At 42.7% G+C, this 17761-nt stretch overlaps 1 protein-coding gene across 3 annotated transcripts in view; it reads right to left on the reverse strand.

The window, feature by feature from the left end:
• The window catches only part of fhod3a (formin homology 2 domain containing 3a), a 58276-nt gene that overhangs the window by 12583 nt on the left and 27932 nt on the right, over nucleotides 1-17761 (reverse strand). Inside the window, exons 4-15 of one of the 3 annotated variants that reach the window (XM_008287608.1) lie at nucleotides 16814-16881; nucleotides 16021-16126; nucleotides 12059-12153; nucleotides 11004-11115; nucleotides 10744-10838; nucleotides 10093-10236; nucleotides 9685-9920; nucleotides 7090-7488; nucleotides 5984-6043; nucleotides 5225-5359; nucleotides 3290-3340; nucleotides 492-709 (exon numbers count right to left, since the gene is read on the reverse strand). In XM_008287608.1, coding sequence (XP_008285830.1) covers nucleotides 492-709; nucleotides 3290-3340; nucleotides 5225-5359; nucleotides 5984-6043; nucleotides 7090-7488; nucleotides 9685-9920; nucleotides 10093-10236; nucleotides 10744-10838; nucleotides 11004-11115; nucleotides 12059-12153; nucleotides 16021-16126; nucleotides 16814-16881 — 1719 coding nt within the window. The remainder of the gene's footprint in view (nucleotides 1-491; nucleotides 710-3289; nucleotides 3341-5224; nucleotides 5360-5983; nucleotides 6044-7089; nucleotides 7489-9684; nucleotides 9921-10092; nucleotides 10237-10743; nucleotides 10839-11003; nucleotides 11116-12058; nucleotides 12154-16020; nucleotides 16127-16813; nucleotides 16882-17761) is intronic. The other 2 variants (XM_008287606.1, XM_008287607.1) reach the window with 2 other exon arrangements.

Raw genomic sequence — 17761 nt, forward strand, 5'->3', positions numbered from 1 at the left:
ACAGCATGCTCGGCATAAAATAAGATTACGGTGCAATTATTTTGACTCCCTTCATTATTAAAATAATGTGAGTTTGTTTGGCTGCACTGTAATTGCAAACACCCGTTGCCCCTCTGCTGTTTTTCAGCCCCAGTGATTGTTTCCTGTCATGTTGCTGTAACCTCTTAAACCGTGGATGGCACCAAATCAGCCAGAACGGAAATCTTCAAGTCCCGTTCCTTTCAAAAGTGTGTTTAGGCATTATTATTTGTCTTGGAGCTACACTGTGCAGAGGGATGTGTATGCACAGTCTGGCAGCTATGGAGTGCATCAGCAAAATAAACTGCAGGAGCAGAGCCATAGTGATGCTGGATGCTAATGTATATTGTCATGTGAAAACAAATGGGTGCGACTATAGTTTTCGATTTGTTCATAAACCGCATCCCCAGCGTGTCGTTCGTCAAAGCAACAGTTCAATCAACTTCATCAAACGGTGCTTTCAGTTGTCCTACCGGTCTCAGAGGGCGTGTTGGGAGTGGCGGGAGTTTCTGCTTCAAGATCAGCCTCTGTGTCCTCCTGGGATGCGAAGGAGGACGGGGTGCTGCTGCGCGACGACGAGGGCCAGGCCTCCGAGGGCTCAAAGGTCAGGTTGAGGTCAGGACGAGTCCTCGACACTCGGACGCGATCCCTCTCGTACTCCTCCGCCGCCAGACGCTCCACGTTTTTATACCTGAAAGAGAGAGGAAGGATGAAGGAGGCAAAACCAGAACCTGAGACAATCCACCTTCTGTCTTCTCACCAGTCCTGTCCTCTGTGTTTGCCAAATTGCACTAAGCTAAACTACAACTCATTGCCAAGGCATCCGAATTCATTAAAACCTCCCAATCTGCAATGTTTACCTGTAACACTCTACTCTTTTTCTCCTCTGCAGCTGCCATGCCACTTTACCTCTCGACATGACAGCCCTACCTCACTCCTCTACCTCGCCTCATTAATCGTCCACAAAGCGTTCGACGCATTCATCACTCGTATCCTGAAGTTAAAGGCTTCACCTCCTTTGCTCCCCTCTCCTGTCCTGTCCAGCCAAACGCTCAGCTTTCAGCAGCGGTCCAAACATACAACAAGAGGCAGTTTGAAGAAGAGGAGACGATGTTAGGAAGCAGAGCAGAGAGGAAAGGACGACAGGAGAGAAGAATGGGGGAGATTTAGGAGAGTTTAATGTTAGTTTGGCTGCTGAAAGGCTCAACATCAGTAGTGAATCAGACTAAACCTGTTCAAGATGTGCCTCCATCAGCTCTCCTTCCTCGTCCATTTCCTCTGTTTTTCTTCCTCCCTCTTCTTCTCGTCCTCCCTTTCTCCTTGTACCAAACTTTACCATTCAACCTGCTGCCCAGAACAGAGATTTAGGGCACTGAGTCAACCCTCTTCTCTCTCTCTCTCTTTCTTTCTCTAACCCCTCCTCTTTCCCACCGCACCATGAATGTGTGGAGCTTCTGTTCAGAGTTCATTAGCATCAGGCCACTTCAGAGGTCTGAGGAAACCAGATACCCGTATATGTGTGCGCGGCGGTGCGTCCGTGCGTGTGATTGAGCGTGAAACTGAGCGAGCGAGCCGACCGCCCGAACAAAGGTGGCGAGTGAAAGTTTGTAAAACACTCTCTAACAGGCCGGTTCCCTGCTGTGAGCGCTGTGCGTGTCCATATATCACTCTTTGAAAAGCTGCGCACTGCATGTATCTGCTAAAATATCTTGTTAATAATCATAAAATATCAAAGTCCCGAATCGTTTCATACATAGCTAACCCTAACCCTGTTTATTGTCATAGAATAATGTCATAATCCTGGTTTTTGTCACAACAAAATTCCCTGAAATTGATTCCAGGAATAACTTTTGCCCGTTTAGTCACGGTCGGCCGATCGTTACGGCTCACGGGCAGAGCGTCGGTCATGTGTTATCACACCCCTGGTCAGCCGTGGAAGGCGACGTGTTTGTTTGTTTGTCAAAGAGAAATCAAAGAGAATCACATTGTTGCAGGGCATGTTGTCACTCATAACTGAACTGCTCAGCTAGTTAATCGTGATAAGTTAATCCTCTGTATACCCTCTGATTAAAGGCCCACTTATTGGAATATCCCGGATATAGTCATAATTCCATCCTTGGCCGAGGGTATGACAATAAACGGGCAGCACTGTAATGCAGGCATGTGTTATCGGGTTTCGTGAAATGTAGGTTTACTGCACTTAAGGACGCCTTTTCACATCCTTGTAATTTACTTCAATAGGGAATTTCCCTGTAGTTCTATAACAACATTTATCGGAAAGCAACCAAACAATCAGATTATAAAACATGATGCAGTGTCTTAGATTAAACTAGCTACACCAGAATTAGGCAAAACTGTAATGCATGTAATATATACATGTAAGATTTACAGCACAAAGTGTACGAGCATTTCACTCCGACTGCACTAATGTCCAACAACCAGTTTTGTTGTCTGTTGAAGCCATCAAGTCCTTTTTGTCCAGGTGTTACTGTGCTGTGCTTGGCAGGCAGTCGCGCCCCACTGGGAGGTGAGACGGGGTAAAAACTCATGTTTTTCTGATAACCACGACACCCAAACACAACATAAACACATCTCAGCGATCCTGCATCCTCCACATGCTAACTCAGTATCTCATCTCTGGCTTTTTACCAGTTTTATTCTTGTCGTTGAGTCCAATCTTAGTTTGTCTTCCTTTGTCTCTATCGTCGTCTGTTTGTTGTTTTTGCTCTAACTTGTTGATACTGTGTGAAAGAGGGCTTTCCATGTAATGAAGTATTCTCAACAGTCCTTATATATATATGGCTGCATCACGTACGTTCGGTCCTAAATGTGACCTCACATGCCCTCTTGAGTGAATCTCTCGCTTCCTGCGATTCCCATCTGCGCACAAACATCAATTTATTGGCCTCGTGAAAATCCTCGTTGCGTGCGTACACATGTTTGAGTGAAAAGCGTGGCTGTGTACGTGCCACGTGCAATTCAATAGGAAAAGCTTGACAAATCCAGGAATCAGATTTTATCACAGCGCACAGCCAAAACAATCAGGCCCCTTGGCAGCGCGCAGCATTTAAAATACAGCTTCTTAAGAGAGGAGAGAACAGGCAGACGAGGCAAAGAAAATCATTTCCGTATCCCTGCAGCCGCTGGCACCAAAGGGCACCTTTTTAACCTGAAAACAATTACACTATTACCGAGCTTCTCAAACCACCGGCTCTAACATATTCCCAGCGGGTTCAGCTGTTCTGTGTTTTGATTCAGTGCACACACTTACCTCTCCTCCCGCGCGAGCCTGGCCTCTTCCATTTTGTCCACATGGTCGCGACTGTGAGAGACACGCAAACAGAGAATTTTAAAAGATAATAATCAAACTTTACATCACTGCGGTGCTCTGTAGGCCTGCCAGTGTGAATATAAAATGTTTGCACATCATGCACGCAAGCAGTTGAAGCACTTGAGTAACCCATAATTCTATGTTCAAGATCACGACAACAGCTTTTCTTTCAGACTGTTGCCCTCACATACTTAAAAATCACAACAGTGTGATTCATATTTTTTACGAGTCATTATTCTGTGATTATTTTTATAACCTATAATCTATTTATTGTGGTTTAAATTCAGTTTTATCCGTTACAATATCAACATTAATATGAATTCTGTTATCTTATTATAGTATAGAAGTATACAACTGAAACAACTCTGATTTCTTCAAAGAATTAGTTTGGCATTTGGGGAAATATTATTTGTTGTGCTGCTGAGACTTAGATGAGGAGATCAAATTTTAATTTAATTTCATCAGCAATCAGTTTAATAATCAAACAAAAGCTGAATATCAAACCAGGCTGATTGTCTGTTGAAGTCCAGATGGGATGCATGTTGATTTTTTTAGAGCATTAAATATGAGGCTGCTTCTCGTTTCTTTGTGCTAAGCTAAGCTAAGCTAAGCTAAGCTAACTGGCTCCTGCTAAATATTTGCTGTGCCCAACGTCTGGCAAGAAAAGGCAAAAATGTGGGACCAAAAATGTCAAAATCTCCTTTTTACTTTGAGAAAACAGCACAATATCATCCTGAAAACCCAAGAAATTCTACCTTCACCATGTCTGTGGTTTAATAAGATTCCATCAACACTTGGATTCAAATCAGGAGTCGATTGATCATCAGCCTGATCAGTTATTGCTTTTATTTATTTGTTTTAACCTGTTCCTGTTAAAATAAGGTAATTTAAAGGTGGAATACTTTGGTTCTGATGCCCGTCTCTGACTGAGGGATGAAAGCGTTCTTTTAATTTAACATGTAAATCATGAATTCCAGTGAATTTTTGTGTTGAAAGTTGTTTGTAGTGAATATCAAGCTAAACCCATCCACGATCTCAGCTTTGTATAAAGACTGGAAGCAGCTAATGCATGTAGAACGTCTTCGTTGGTGAAATTAAGGTTCACAGTTAAAGAGCCCAAATTATGTGAATTAAAAATAATGTTATTTTTGGGGGGGTCTACAAGAATATAGTTACATGTTGTAATATTCAAAAAACACTTTTTTTTTTCTCCTCATAGTGTGAATTGCTGCAGTATTTCTTCTCATACTCTAACTCATGTCTCTTTAAGGCCCTCCTCTCAAAAAGCCCCGACAAAACGAGGCACGGCTAGTTAGCACCATAACCCCACATTTATGAGTACTGGGATGTCTCTAGTGAGTGAGTGCCAAACCAGTTGCACGGCTGGCATCATGCCAGTGTTTTACATGATGACATAAATAAGTAATGGAAGAAAAGCCTGAACTACAAAGGTGCCTTTTCAGGCAAGTGAGGAGCAGCACTTTCTGTGGGAGAAAATAATTCCCTTTGGGTAGGCTTTGGAAGTTTGCAAACTTTTTACATCACACACTGATCGAAAGAGAAAAACCCAAAAGTCATATTATGGGATCTTTAAATGAGCCTGATGACATCATAATGGGGGTGTTTTGTCTGAAAGACATTCAAAGAGGATTCCTTTGGAGTGTGAGCCAAGCTATGCAGCTATAAATTAATACAAGTGTCTCAGGCTCTGTTGCTTTAATTTTGATTATTTTATCAATGTGTTTGTTTATGGAAGTACAATACCATACTGCAGAAGTCCCGCTTCAGTTTTTAGTGAATTGCTGTTGTATTTCAATTTTCTTTCAAGTGAAACTGCTTAAGCCTCTTTCAAAAACAAAGCCGGCGATGCCTCACCTGTGCTTGTTCCTCTCCTCTCTTTCGATCTTCTGGAGTCTCTCCTCTCTCTCCACACGACGGCGCTCTCGTTCGGCCGCCAGAGATTCCTGGTGCTGCCGGTACGACGACGACAGAAGACCTCCCAAAGCAGGTCTGAAGACGAGAGTCAGAGGGAGAAGAAAAAAAGAGTTTGTCTGATGTCCTCCAAGACGGTTTTTCTTTTTATTATTTACTGATATCTTGTACAACTGACTTGAATATGTTCTACAAACAGCGCATCCCTGTTTCATCTGCTGCACTATTTTAACACCATCATTGTGATAAACAGTTAAAACAGCAACAACACATGCCCCCTTTGCATGCGGAGAGCTTCTACATGTTAAAATATACGATAATTTATGTCTTAATGACTGCCCTCCTGCAGAAAATAGAATGAGCTTAGTGACTCAGGAACCAGAGAGCTGAGATCATGTTCACTTCAGTGTGTCATCACTATGAAGGCACCACGAGGCTGCACACAGTCAATATTTGTGACACACGTGAGTTTGTACAAACACACATGAATAAAAACTTGTATGTGAACCTGTTTACACTACCGGAGGGTGTATTTTCAAAGATTTGGGGGGGATTTCCTTTTTTTTTTTAGCTTTTACTTAATGGGGACAGTGAGGCAGAAAATGCAGGACCCTGTGATCTGCTGCCGAGGGTATACGTGCCCACATGATATGCACCCCGTGGAGTGTGTATTTTAAGGATGCTTCCGTGCGTCGCCCTAACCTTGGGCTGGTAGGTGTATTTGGGGTGCTGAGAGAGGAGTAGGACGAGGAACCTCCATTCCTGGGGGAGAAAAGAAATATGAGAAATTGGGGGGGATAGTGAGCAACTTATCCGGCCGCCCAGTTGCGCAACACTCCAACGAGCGACTAGTTGGCACAAGATTTGTGGCGAGAAACGAGCGTGACACCTTGTTGCATAACAGGAATGCTGTTGGTGCAACACTTGAGTGACCCTAATTAGTAACTGCTGCGGTGTTTATTCTATTAGCTCTCTGGAAAATTCCAGGAAAGGCACTTATAGTCGTCCATGAATCTGAAAAGACCCTTTGGCAAAATATACAGTATTTACCTTGACAGGTCATTTCACCAGTGCAGGCAGCAACTATCTTTTTTAAAGCTTAACGTTCTGGTACCAAATGTAAAATACTAATAAGTGGAATAATTACAATGATAGCAAATTAGATTATTCTTAATTATAGTTGAAATTGAGCTTAAGCATGCAAAAATGTTTATGTAACTGTAAACTGCAGCATTATCATGACAAGATAAGTGAAGATCAGGTGTTGATCTGCAGATAACCAGTCCTATCCAGCAAGAGAGAAGTCTAGCACAACAATATTATACTCATAAAATCAAAGTGGAGAGTGGATGACAACCGTGAGGAAAGAAAAATAAAGACATAAAGAGAGACTACACAGAAGCTACAAGTGAAAGGTTGGAAAAGGCATCAGTGCACGACACTACAGTGCTTGTGCTGCTTTTGGAAGGTAGGGAAGAGCCATGATGCTGGGAAGCAAAGTGGAGGGCTGCAAACAGGCGTGAATTACCGACGCAGTGGCAGAACTAAGAAAAGATGTGAAGGAATGATAGGTGATAATAAAAGCGTTGACAGACTCAAGGTGAGAAGCTGTGAGATCAAAGAACTGAAAAAAAGAACCGGTGAAAAGAGGAAGTGATGAAGAACGAAAGCGGTGGAGAGAGATCCAAGCTGGTGCGAAGATAAAAAGCCAGAAACAGAAGTGGAAATTTGAAAAGTAAAAGTGAAACGTCGAAGAGATAAAAGAAAAAAAAAAGAAAAAGCTCCTCGGAGTCACAGGTCCGTCTGACCTGGGAGGTGTCGTTTTGGGCGGCTCCTCGCTGGGTTTGGAGGAAGCCGGGGGTGATGGCTCCTCGTCGAGATCGTACGAGAAGAGGTGGAAGGGAGAGTGGGGCAGGTAAGGCAGGCGGTCGGGGGAGGGGCGGGAGCTGCCACGTGCCGGCGGGCTGACCTCCGTAGTAGCTGGGACGGTGACAACAGACCTTTTCCTGGCCAGCAGCGAGGCCAGCAGGGACGGCTGGGCCGGGGGGCTGAGAGTGCAGCTGGTGGGGGTAGAGGGGGAGGTGGGCGCTGGAGGTGGTTCTGTCCGACTCCTTTGCTCGTCCTCTTTTACGTGCTCCTTTCTGGAGGTGATGGTGATGGACTGAAGGGTTGTTCTGTGAACGATTGATGGAGGAGGTCGAGCCGGGCTAGGAACAGAGGAATGAGGAATAAGTGGAAGGAAGCACAACCGGGCAGATGAAAGAGACGTAGGACAACGTAGCCTTCAAACAGGGTTAAGGGCGTCTCATTGATAGTAATAACTACCAGATACACAGGCCACAAGATCAAACCAACCAGATGTTCAACACAAAACAGTGACACAAGAGACATTTATTAGGCTTTACATGGAGCCCAAAGATACATAGGAAGGCTATAGGACATTATTTCATTTCCATGTTACCACCGTGTCCTAAAATACCTGGGGGTGGTCTGATTAGCCCCCTCCTGCTCATCCGAATCAGACTCAGTCACAGGAGTCGCCTCTTCCTCTTCTTCCTCCTCCTCCTCCTCCTCCTCCTCTATGCCAACCTCAAATTCCTCCTCTCTATGGAGGTGGGGAGGGGGGGAAGGATGAATGCACAGATGGATGGAACGTTCAAGGGAAGGATTGAGGGAGAGATGATGCGATACATATGACTAGCATGCAAATGGAAATCTCTGGAAAAATAAAGGGACGGAACACAGGGAAGGAAAACAAGGACAAACAAGGACTTGACATCTATCAGACTGAGATGGAAAAACACAAGGACACAGCTGAGAGAAGACACAGTAATGAAATAGGAGAAATGGTGGGTTCTGACACTCCGCGCCTAATGTTAGCTAGCTTCACATGCACATTAAAAACAAATATGATGATGAGGAAGGGCGGGAAGGGGTGCTAAAAGGAGCTAAAAAAAACTGAGATCTATGTCACCAAACAGTTTTGTGAAACCAGATGAGCCTTGTTGCAGTCGAGTTGGTTTGTGCCGCCAGGTGTTGCTCCACAAGACCAGACCACCACGTGTGTGTGTGACGAATGGGATGGCCGATAAAAGTTTGTTTTTCTATGCGTGCATGCATAACATGAAGCATGATGTAGTCTTGGATACGAAAGACTTTCACACATTTAAAAAATATGTTTGAAACAGATTCTTAGATGTTTAACCAGATTTACTCGCAGGCATCCTGGTATGCATGTTTCCCATTTAAATAGTGTCTGAAGCATAGACTGTATAAAAGACGGACGTAGCAACCGGCCCTGAAAAATGAAGCCAACCCGGAAATGTCAAAAACCTGCAATATCACTACGTCCGCTAGTCCTGGCTCCAAAAAGCCCTGGCTCCCATAGAAATGAATTGGAAAAGAAGTGATCACAGATCATGAAATACTGCATTCCTCCAGCTCAGGATTTTTAAAAAATTAGTTTTCATGGTCAAGTCCAGAGATCAGGTGGCCAATCTGAAAATAAATCAATACTGAACTTTTAAAAAATCATCAACATTTTGCGGGGCAAGGGGCGTGGCTGGCTTGATTGACAGTCGGCAGCGACCATACAGACGAAGCGAGCAGAAGGCGGTAAATGTGGGCGGGCAGAGAGGGCCCGCCTCTCAATCCGTCTGACCAATCGCTGCTCCTATGGCTCCGCCCCCCTCCGACGATTTTTGCGTCACTGCCTCCAAAAATTCAAGATGTCAACCAGGAGGTAGCAAAACCCTGGCTTCATTTTCTCAGTGCAGAAACCAACGGGTGACGTCACGGTAGCTATGTCCATCTTTTATATGGTCTGAAGCATAGGGCATAATGTGCTTTGGTAAAATGACTGAACATGAAGAGTTGAGAGATGAAAGATTTACCTGAAGTAAGCAGCAACAGTCGGATCCAACTTCCGTTTTTATGTGAATATACACACAGCACTGATAAAAGCCTGTGCTGGTTTAATAACGTGAACGCTTGTATTAGGATTACAAGCAAACCCACTGCTGAGGACTATTTTATTTCTTTCGGTGAGGCAGAAATCTGCAGTAGTGTTTGGTTGCAGAGGAAAAACCCACGCTGTGAGTGGCGGGGACACACTAGTAGCTGTTACAGCATGTGTGTGAGGAGCAGAGGCCAGAGAGGTCAGCAGCTGACCTTTTACTGGGAGATGTTTGCACTTACATGGATGGAAGGCAACCTGACAATGCTCTGGAGCAGAAAGTGGTATTAGAGTCAGAACTTGGAGCTCCGTTAATACATCTGAAAAGGCCGGACAAAATGTTTGCCAGGACGATCAACCAACACCGAAAACCAGCTCCTGAACCACCCCCATAACTCAGCAGCTGGTAACTATGCAGGACCGTCCTTCAGCTTCCCGTCACTCTCACCTCTCGCTCGGGTCCTCAGCTCTGTGTCCATTGAAAGGCTGGAAGCCAGCTCTCTGTGGGGACGCAGGGCTGCAGGGGGAGGCTTGACCGGATCGTCCAAGAGAGGCCCGGCGGCTTCGTCTCCTCTCCAGGCCGCGCTTTTTGTCCCCACCCCCGAGGCTGGCTCTCCGGCGGTCCCGGCGTCCCGTTGGTGGAAGATGGCTGTCGTCATCTCCATCTTCGTGCCGTAAGGTCATCTGGTGGAAAAGATGATAAAGTGGGAGTGGATAGAGGTGATTCCCATGAAAAGTTTTAGTGCTGAGCAAATAAACTAAAAATATTGCACAGAGTCAAACTGTATCCTAATCACAGGACATAATTAGCACCTCGTCAGCTCGTAAAATTTTTAGTCTTTTGTTTGTGTCAAACCTCATAGATGTTGAGCTGCTCGACCAAGTCAAGATCGGTGCCTTTGCGACCCAGGTGTCTTTGGGAAACTGTCTCCATGCCTTGTTCCTCCAGAACATCCACCATATCATAGAAGGAATCCTGGTCAGGCAGTGCTGAAAGTGTCTGCAAATAGAGAGGAGACAGGTAAGCACAGGTAGGCACTGCAATTTTGTTCTGTCTGGGGTGGAAAGCCAATGAATCCGCATCTTTAAACGTAGAATAGTTTACAGTAGATCTTGCAAATAAACGAGGAATAAGAAAACAAAGCAACACAGGAAAAAAAAAATCTAAAAAATATGGATCAGCGATCACATCAGGCCAATATTAGTGTTTTTTCCGATATATCCGTATCGGTCTGATGAACAAATTTAGCCAATGTGAAAAACCGATGATTGTCTAACATTAGTGCCTTCGTCTCTACATTTGATATTGCTTGAATATCGACATCGGTAATATCAGTTATCAGCGATATCAAAAATCTTAATGTCGGTGCTGGCCAGAAATTTTTAATATCATGCATCACTACTAAAAATGAAACAATTAATACCTTAGCCACACTAAAGGTATAGTTTATAGCATTTAGCACAAGTACAGAAGCATCCAGGGTATAGAAGTTAAATGTAAGGATACCTTATTAATGAGGGTCATGGCATAGACCAGCAGCTCTGTGTCCACGCCGTCCTTCTCGTGTAAAATCTCCATCGCATTGGACCACGGCTTGCAGCCTGGAAATCAGTCCGTTAACATCCATGAATCAGTTCAAACGTAAAAATATTAATTACAGTGTTACTATCCAAACAAGCTACCTCTATACATCAACCATTAATAAGGCAAAACAAACAATGTGAACAAGTCCTTCAGCAGCTGGTGGCATGTTGAGCTATTCGTACCTCTTTTGGTGTCCACAGAGGTGATGGCTTGTATCAGCAGCGGGGCGTTGGACTCGGAGTACTCCACAAACACCAGCAGCAGCTTCATAGCTGTTTTCACCACCAGACGGAACTATAGGGGAAAAGCAAACAGACATACACAAGGGATGGATATGTTTTGAACTTCTGGCCATGTTTTTTTTACAAATCTATGCATGATCGTACATTTTGATTGAACATTTGAAAATGCACATTAGACACATTTAGCAGTAAGGGGGAACCAAGAAGAGTGTGTGTGTGTGTGTGTGTGTACTCGTATTTCTCATGTTGTTGGGACATAAATCTGTTTACACAGTCACATTGTGGAGACTCGCCTCCCTTTTTGGTGACAAAAAGCCTCATAATGTAAATCAGAAAATTTCAGGGTGAAGACTTGGTTTAAAGTTAGGGTACGGTTAGATCTGGGTTAATTTTAGCTTAAGGGTTACTTCAGGCAAGTAGTGATTATGGTTAGGGGAAGGGTAAGTCTCCAGAAAATGAATATAAGTCAATGTATTGTCCTCTGAAAGCGATAAAAACACAACTGCGTATGTGTACAATGGCGTCCCTTTGTGTATGTGTGCTTTTGTTTAGACAGTCTGATGTGAATATAATTCTCTAACAAGTTTAATACAAGGCAGAGGGAGTGTGTTTGCTGCATATATGCTATGAATTGTGCAAAGTGAAATAAATCAAGTTCAACAGAGAGCTGCAAACTATATAAACTAGGCACTGAAATCAAGACCGACACTTCCAGACGTCTAAAGCAGAAGCAAATCTTCAAAGAAGAACAAAATGAAAAAAAAAAAAAGAACCACAAAACTAACAATAGACAACACCCCCAAGTTAGGACACAGAATACAATCAGTAGCAGATGTGTGTTTCTTTGGATAAAGGCTAAAAATAATGTTCCCTAAACAATGGATGGTTACTTCAGACTTGATGATAGCCTGCTTGTAGAGTGTGTGTGAGTGTGTGTGTATGTGTGTGTGTGTGTGTTGAGGCTGTTGTTTTTTTTTAAGTATGTTCAGCTATACCTTTGAGCCAACAAGAGCGTAGAGCCACTGGATGGTCTCAGGGTGGCCGATGACACCATTCATCCCATCCACATACAGCATGATCTGCCCCAGAGCTGAAGACGGGGGTGGAGAAAGAAAGAAAAAAAAAAAAGTTAGAGACGAAATAAATATAGAAAGATGATTCAGCACTTACTGTAAAAAAAAAAAAAAAAAAAAAAAACTCCAAGCACCAAATAGCAACTGTGTGCAGCACAGTAGCTATAATTAACAGGGAAAGGCATCGGAGACTAAAGGTTTGCTTCCATGCGACAAAAACACAGCAAAGATCACAGCAGAGCAAATATATAGTCTTGTTTTTAAGCCTAAGTGGTATTCTTTCTTACAGTATTTGTCAAGGCCTTGGTTTTGTGCGTACACTGGCTGACAGGTGTCTTTTTTCCTACCAAGCATTTTCAGGCCACGCTATGCTTGTGCGGAACAACCTTTGCACTCAGTGTTTTCATGAATTAACCTGCTTACATGTTCAAGAACAAGTAATAACTAAATTTACCAAATTTTATCACTAAGAAATGATTCTTACATTCATCTCTCATTTACATTTTCCCCTTGAAGATTAATGCTTAAACTTCTCTGATAAGAGTAGACTAACACGTGGCTTGGCCTCCGTTGTAGTTTTCATCTGTTGCTGTTAATCAAAGCACAACGCGGATCGCGTTACACCTAAACTAAGAGCCGAAGTGAAAGTGAATCTCATAACTTATTTCGCCACATGTTACATCGAAGTTTCTGGTAGCAAGAGAAGGACCTTGCTCCTTCAAGTTCATGTAGACAATTCTTAACAAATGGATGAAACAGATTGTTGAGAGTGAAGTAACATTTGTGAGTCACTGCAGAACGTTAAGGAGGTTTCATGTGTTGCTCAGGGGTGAACGGCTAATCTGGAAAATGGACTGCAATTACGCTGCACTTCTCAATTTGCCTCTACTTTAACCAACCAGTGATGGCATGTTACAATGCAAGGCACGGGCCTCGACATAAAGAAGAGCAGGGATCTAGACCAGTCCCAGTTTTTGTCAAGGTTCTTCAGCCTAATGGAACAGGGCTCCTCTTCAATGCAACCTCTCATCCACACTTGCAGTTTGGTTCTCTTGGTCTGAACCAGAACAATCTTGGCATTTTAAGCATGAAACATACAAAACATAAAAGGCATATGGACAAGTTTAGAACCTGATTGGACAGCTGTCGTGACATATTTTGCAACAGAATAAACCTGCTGACGGTGAGAAATCCCGAAGACCTTATAAAATGCATAAAGGAATCACAACAGAGGTAAGAAATTTGCGGTTCTGATGCCTGTATCCCGACTGTAACGTGCAACATCGCTGCTCTGAAGAGAAGAATGAGGTACGGCCGAATACACACATCCTGTTTTTGGTTCTTTTCAACAGCTTTGGTGCATATTTCAGTTAAACTGCTCCAGAGTTTATCTCCAGTGTTTGCAGGTCTTCAGAGCAAATGCAACAAAGTTAGTTTTAATTAAACCAAACGCTGCTATGCTTATCGTTGATCTTTATAACATCACTGTCAGTCTGTTGTTCACAAAGTATATCATTCTTTCTGGCTCCTGTGTCTTTAAAAATGTACTTTGCGCTTTTTCTTAGTTTTATCTTTCTTCTAAAGTGAACTTTTACAATAATGATCAAATCTAGAATCCTACGCACATTCCAACTAATAAATGCATATTTGAAAGCTTGTGTCATCGCCTTTTTTCACACCTGACAAACAACCTTGTGAAGATGTGTTATCATAGAAATGTAAAGCCGTAAAGGCAGCTGCTGCAGTGTTTTTACTGGTGTGGCACTGCTAATGGGTTTAATAAGTTTTAATGAGATGTTTTGTTCAGGGGCCACAAACCCTCTGACAAGTGTTGTAAGATTTATCATGTGGCTGCAAATAGCAAGTAATTATGCAATTAATAGTGAAAAAAAAAGCAACTGCATAATTATGCCACCCGTGAAATGATTACTGTTGGCACATGTTTGGAGTGGGGGAGTTATGAAAAGGTCTAGAAAGGAATGCATGGTTTGTTTAAATGTAAAAAAAAAAAAAGAGTACTAATCTCTCTGAGAACCTCGGGGTATGTTTTCCACTGGTGGAAACTATGGAAATCTGTTTGTGTGAATATGATATAATTAAATGTTCATGTTTTTCCAGATTAAATCATTTCTAAATCTTGGCAAATACACAAAAAGTTTTACACACCTGAGAGCCAAAAACCAGCAGAATGAATGACAAACACTAGTTCCCAATATAAGAGCATGACATCACCTCAAAATGCCTACTGTACACTGTTGTGGAATCTTTCTTCTATACTGCCTCACATATTGTTTTTTTACGTTAATTTCGTGTTATTGTCACGATAAATATCATTGTAATTGTTTCATGTATTATAACTGCAGAGAAAATCAGTCACTTTTGTTCTGTTTTGATGTGCGGTCAAACACTTGAGCAACACATGGGCTAAATACAGGGCAGTGTGTCACTCTTAAAAGCTCACAGTATTTTACATTCCAGTAACAAACAAAAACAACAAAACTGGCAGAAAGAGAGAGAAAGGGAAAGCTAGAGAAAGCGAAGAACGAGTGACTCCACCAACAGTGTAGAGGAAGTGTTGTAAAGACAGAGCCGCAGTTCTTCAAACGGCACCGAAACATCTAAAGTAACTGTTCAAATGCTGTAAGACGGAAAAATCGCACTGAGGGAAAATAAATGAAGAGTTTATTTGCAAAAACAGATAACTCCATCTTCACAAACCTTCAGAAAACTCAATTTTTCCATCATCTACCTGATACAATATCCATCCATCCATCCATTATCTATACACCGCTTAATCCTCACTAGGGTCATGGTGGGCTGGAGTCTATCCCAGCCGACTTAGGGCGAAGGCAGGGGACACCCTGGACAGGTCACCAGTCTTGATACAATATCGACCAAACTTAAGTTATCACTATTTTTGTCACGTCATTTCTACTGAGTCAAATCCACTCAACTTCAGTTTGATTGATATTGTCTCAAGCAAACAACAACAACAAAAAAAAAAGTTTTCTGAAAATCTACACAAATGGAGTCCTCTGTTTTTGGAAATGAACTGCTCAAATATAGTTTGGTTCTTTCAGGACAGTTTGTCGGACTGACACAACATGAAACAAACAGGTCTCACGTGTGCTTATTATTTGTATTTCTGGACTTTTAATCTAAACTTGTCCTATTCTCAAACACCCACACATACAAAAAAATCTATTATTATTATTATTTTGTGCTTTGGGAACAGTAACATACATAAATATGCGCATAATTTAATTCTGTTGCATTCATTTGCTTATCAGCTTTATTTATATTTATTAGAAGCACTAATAACTAGGGCTGCAGGGTGGCGCAGTTGGTAGCACTGTTGCCTCGCAGCAAGAAGGTCACCGGTTCATGTCCCAGTGGGGACGCCGGGATCTTTCTGCGTGGAGTCTCCATGTTCTCCCCGTGCAGCGTGGGTTCTCTCCGGGTTCTCCGGCTTCCTCCCACAAGTCCAAAAACATGTTGAGGTTAATTGGTGATTCAAAATTGTCTGTAGGTGTGAATGTGAGTGTGCTTGGTTGTCTGTCTCTAAGTGTAGCCCTGTGATAGACTGGTGACCTGTCCAGGGTGTCCCCTGCCTTCACCCTAAGTCAGGTGGTAATAGACTCCAGCACCCCATGACCCTAGTGAGGATTAAGCGGTGTATAGATAATGGATGGATGGATGGAATAATAACTATAAATCTGCTGTTGCAGTCATAATTAAACACATGTTTAGTTTTCTGAATTTTAAGCACATAGACATACTGATCTTCTTCCCCCTATCTATGTTCTAAATCTACAGTATCTTAAGAAAGCTGAGAATTAATAATTTGTCTGATTTGAGGCATCAGACAGTCGGAGGGACAATACCTCTTAATATGTAGTTCTGGTAGTTCTGATCAGCTTCTGCTCCCACCTTGATGAGACATGTCAGACCTTCGGCTATCACAAACTCATGCACCAGGTCTTTGTCATCCTGAAGCAAAACAAAGAAACAACATTAATATGCGCTTGCTGCACAGCGTCCCTCCTGAAGTTTTCTTTTGTTACCACACGATGTCAGTAATGTGCGGGACGAGGATCAAAGTTGGCAGCGCACAAACATCTAAACCCTTTCAACTGGTCGGGCCAGATTGAAAATGCCCTTCCACAATTTGTTGCTTTTGACATATTATCTTTGTTGTGGCAAACTGAAAGGTTGATGAACACACTTTAATGCAGTCGGCTGCACAAATGCAAAGGACCCCTGAGCTATTGTTGACTTTTAGGTGCACCCTCCAAAATCAGACATCATCATCTGTGTGGCAAACGGTAAAATGAGCCTTGGAGAAATGCTGCACAGTTCTTATGTTGCTACTTTATCTGCTGCAGCATTGTCTTTATACGTGTGAGTCATTTTATGTGTTTGCACTCCTGAAAAAAGTACTTGTGTGTGTTGTTTTTTTTTTAGTGGCTGAGTCCTCTTATCTTAAAATAAAAGATACACACACAGACTTGAATGCAAACACCCACACAACGCGCAGACCTACACACACTCAAAGACGGAGAGAGAAATGCCACGTTGATGGAGATCCTGTCATCACAGCGGCCACAGTAACCAACTGTATTCTGCAACAACAAACTGACAGTAATTGCATGTGAAATATGCGTGTGTGTGTGTTACCTGAAAAATCTGCTTTAGAGAGAACAGTGCCCTTCTCAAGTCACGTCCATTGGAGTTATACAGTCTTTCTGCAGAGAGAGAGAGAGACACACACAGGTTATTTGAATGTAGCTGAACCAATAATGCATCAAGCCAACAGGAACATATAAAGAATCATAATGTTTCCTCCTAACATGAGACAAACAACAACCTTGATGTCTTGCATATCTCCCTGCACACCTTTCATCTCTCACCGCTCCTCTTATTTTTTTTATAGATCAGAGTGGATCAATAAAACTTGTGTGTAAAATGACTCTCAGCTGTGCACAATAGATGTGAGCAGAACGCTGCGAGTTGATGGAGCCAATCACACCGCACGGCTCTAATCACCTGAGGCAGGCATTTCATCGCACCCTTTGACCGCGTCCTCGCTCGCACAATAACACGTGCATGATCTCTCTCTCTCTCACACACACAAACAAACACATGCACAGACACACACACACACACACAGGCGCGCACGTTGCAGTGGTGATTAGAGTTGTATTGGAATGTTAATGAGCTGCTGGCCGGGCTTCAATGTTGAGGTATTCAGGTCACGACACGGAAACTACTCAGAACCGACGACTGCAGGCTCGTATACCATGACACTGATATTCACCCTGTTATTTCTATACTTGAACACAAAGACGTCATTAATGTGCATCTTTAAAAATCCCGTAGGGCCTTCAAATGCTTCATGTCGGCCTTATGAATTGTAAGTGTCTTCTTGTCTCCAGTCACATTGCAGCAATCCATACAAAAGTCTATTTCTCTGGAATTAAGTGCTGTGATTCATCATAAAACTATGACCACTTATATTCTTTATTATGTTCCACATTCACTGTCACAGCATCTTAAATTTCGTCATGCATCATGTTTGATGACAATAAAGCATTCTATTCTATTCTATTCTATTCTGTCTTTTTT

Source organism: Stegastes partitus, unplaced genomic scaffold (assembly GCF_000690725.1).
Source record: "Stegastes partitus isolate 25-593 unplaced genomic scaffold, Stegastes_partitus-1.0.2 Scaffold509, whole genome shotgun sequence".
NCBI classification, from domain to species: domain Eukaryota; kingdom Metazoa; phylum Chordata; class Actinopteri; family Pomacentridae; genus Stegastes; species Stegastes partitus.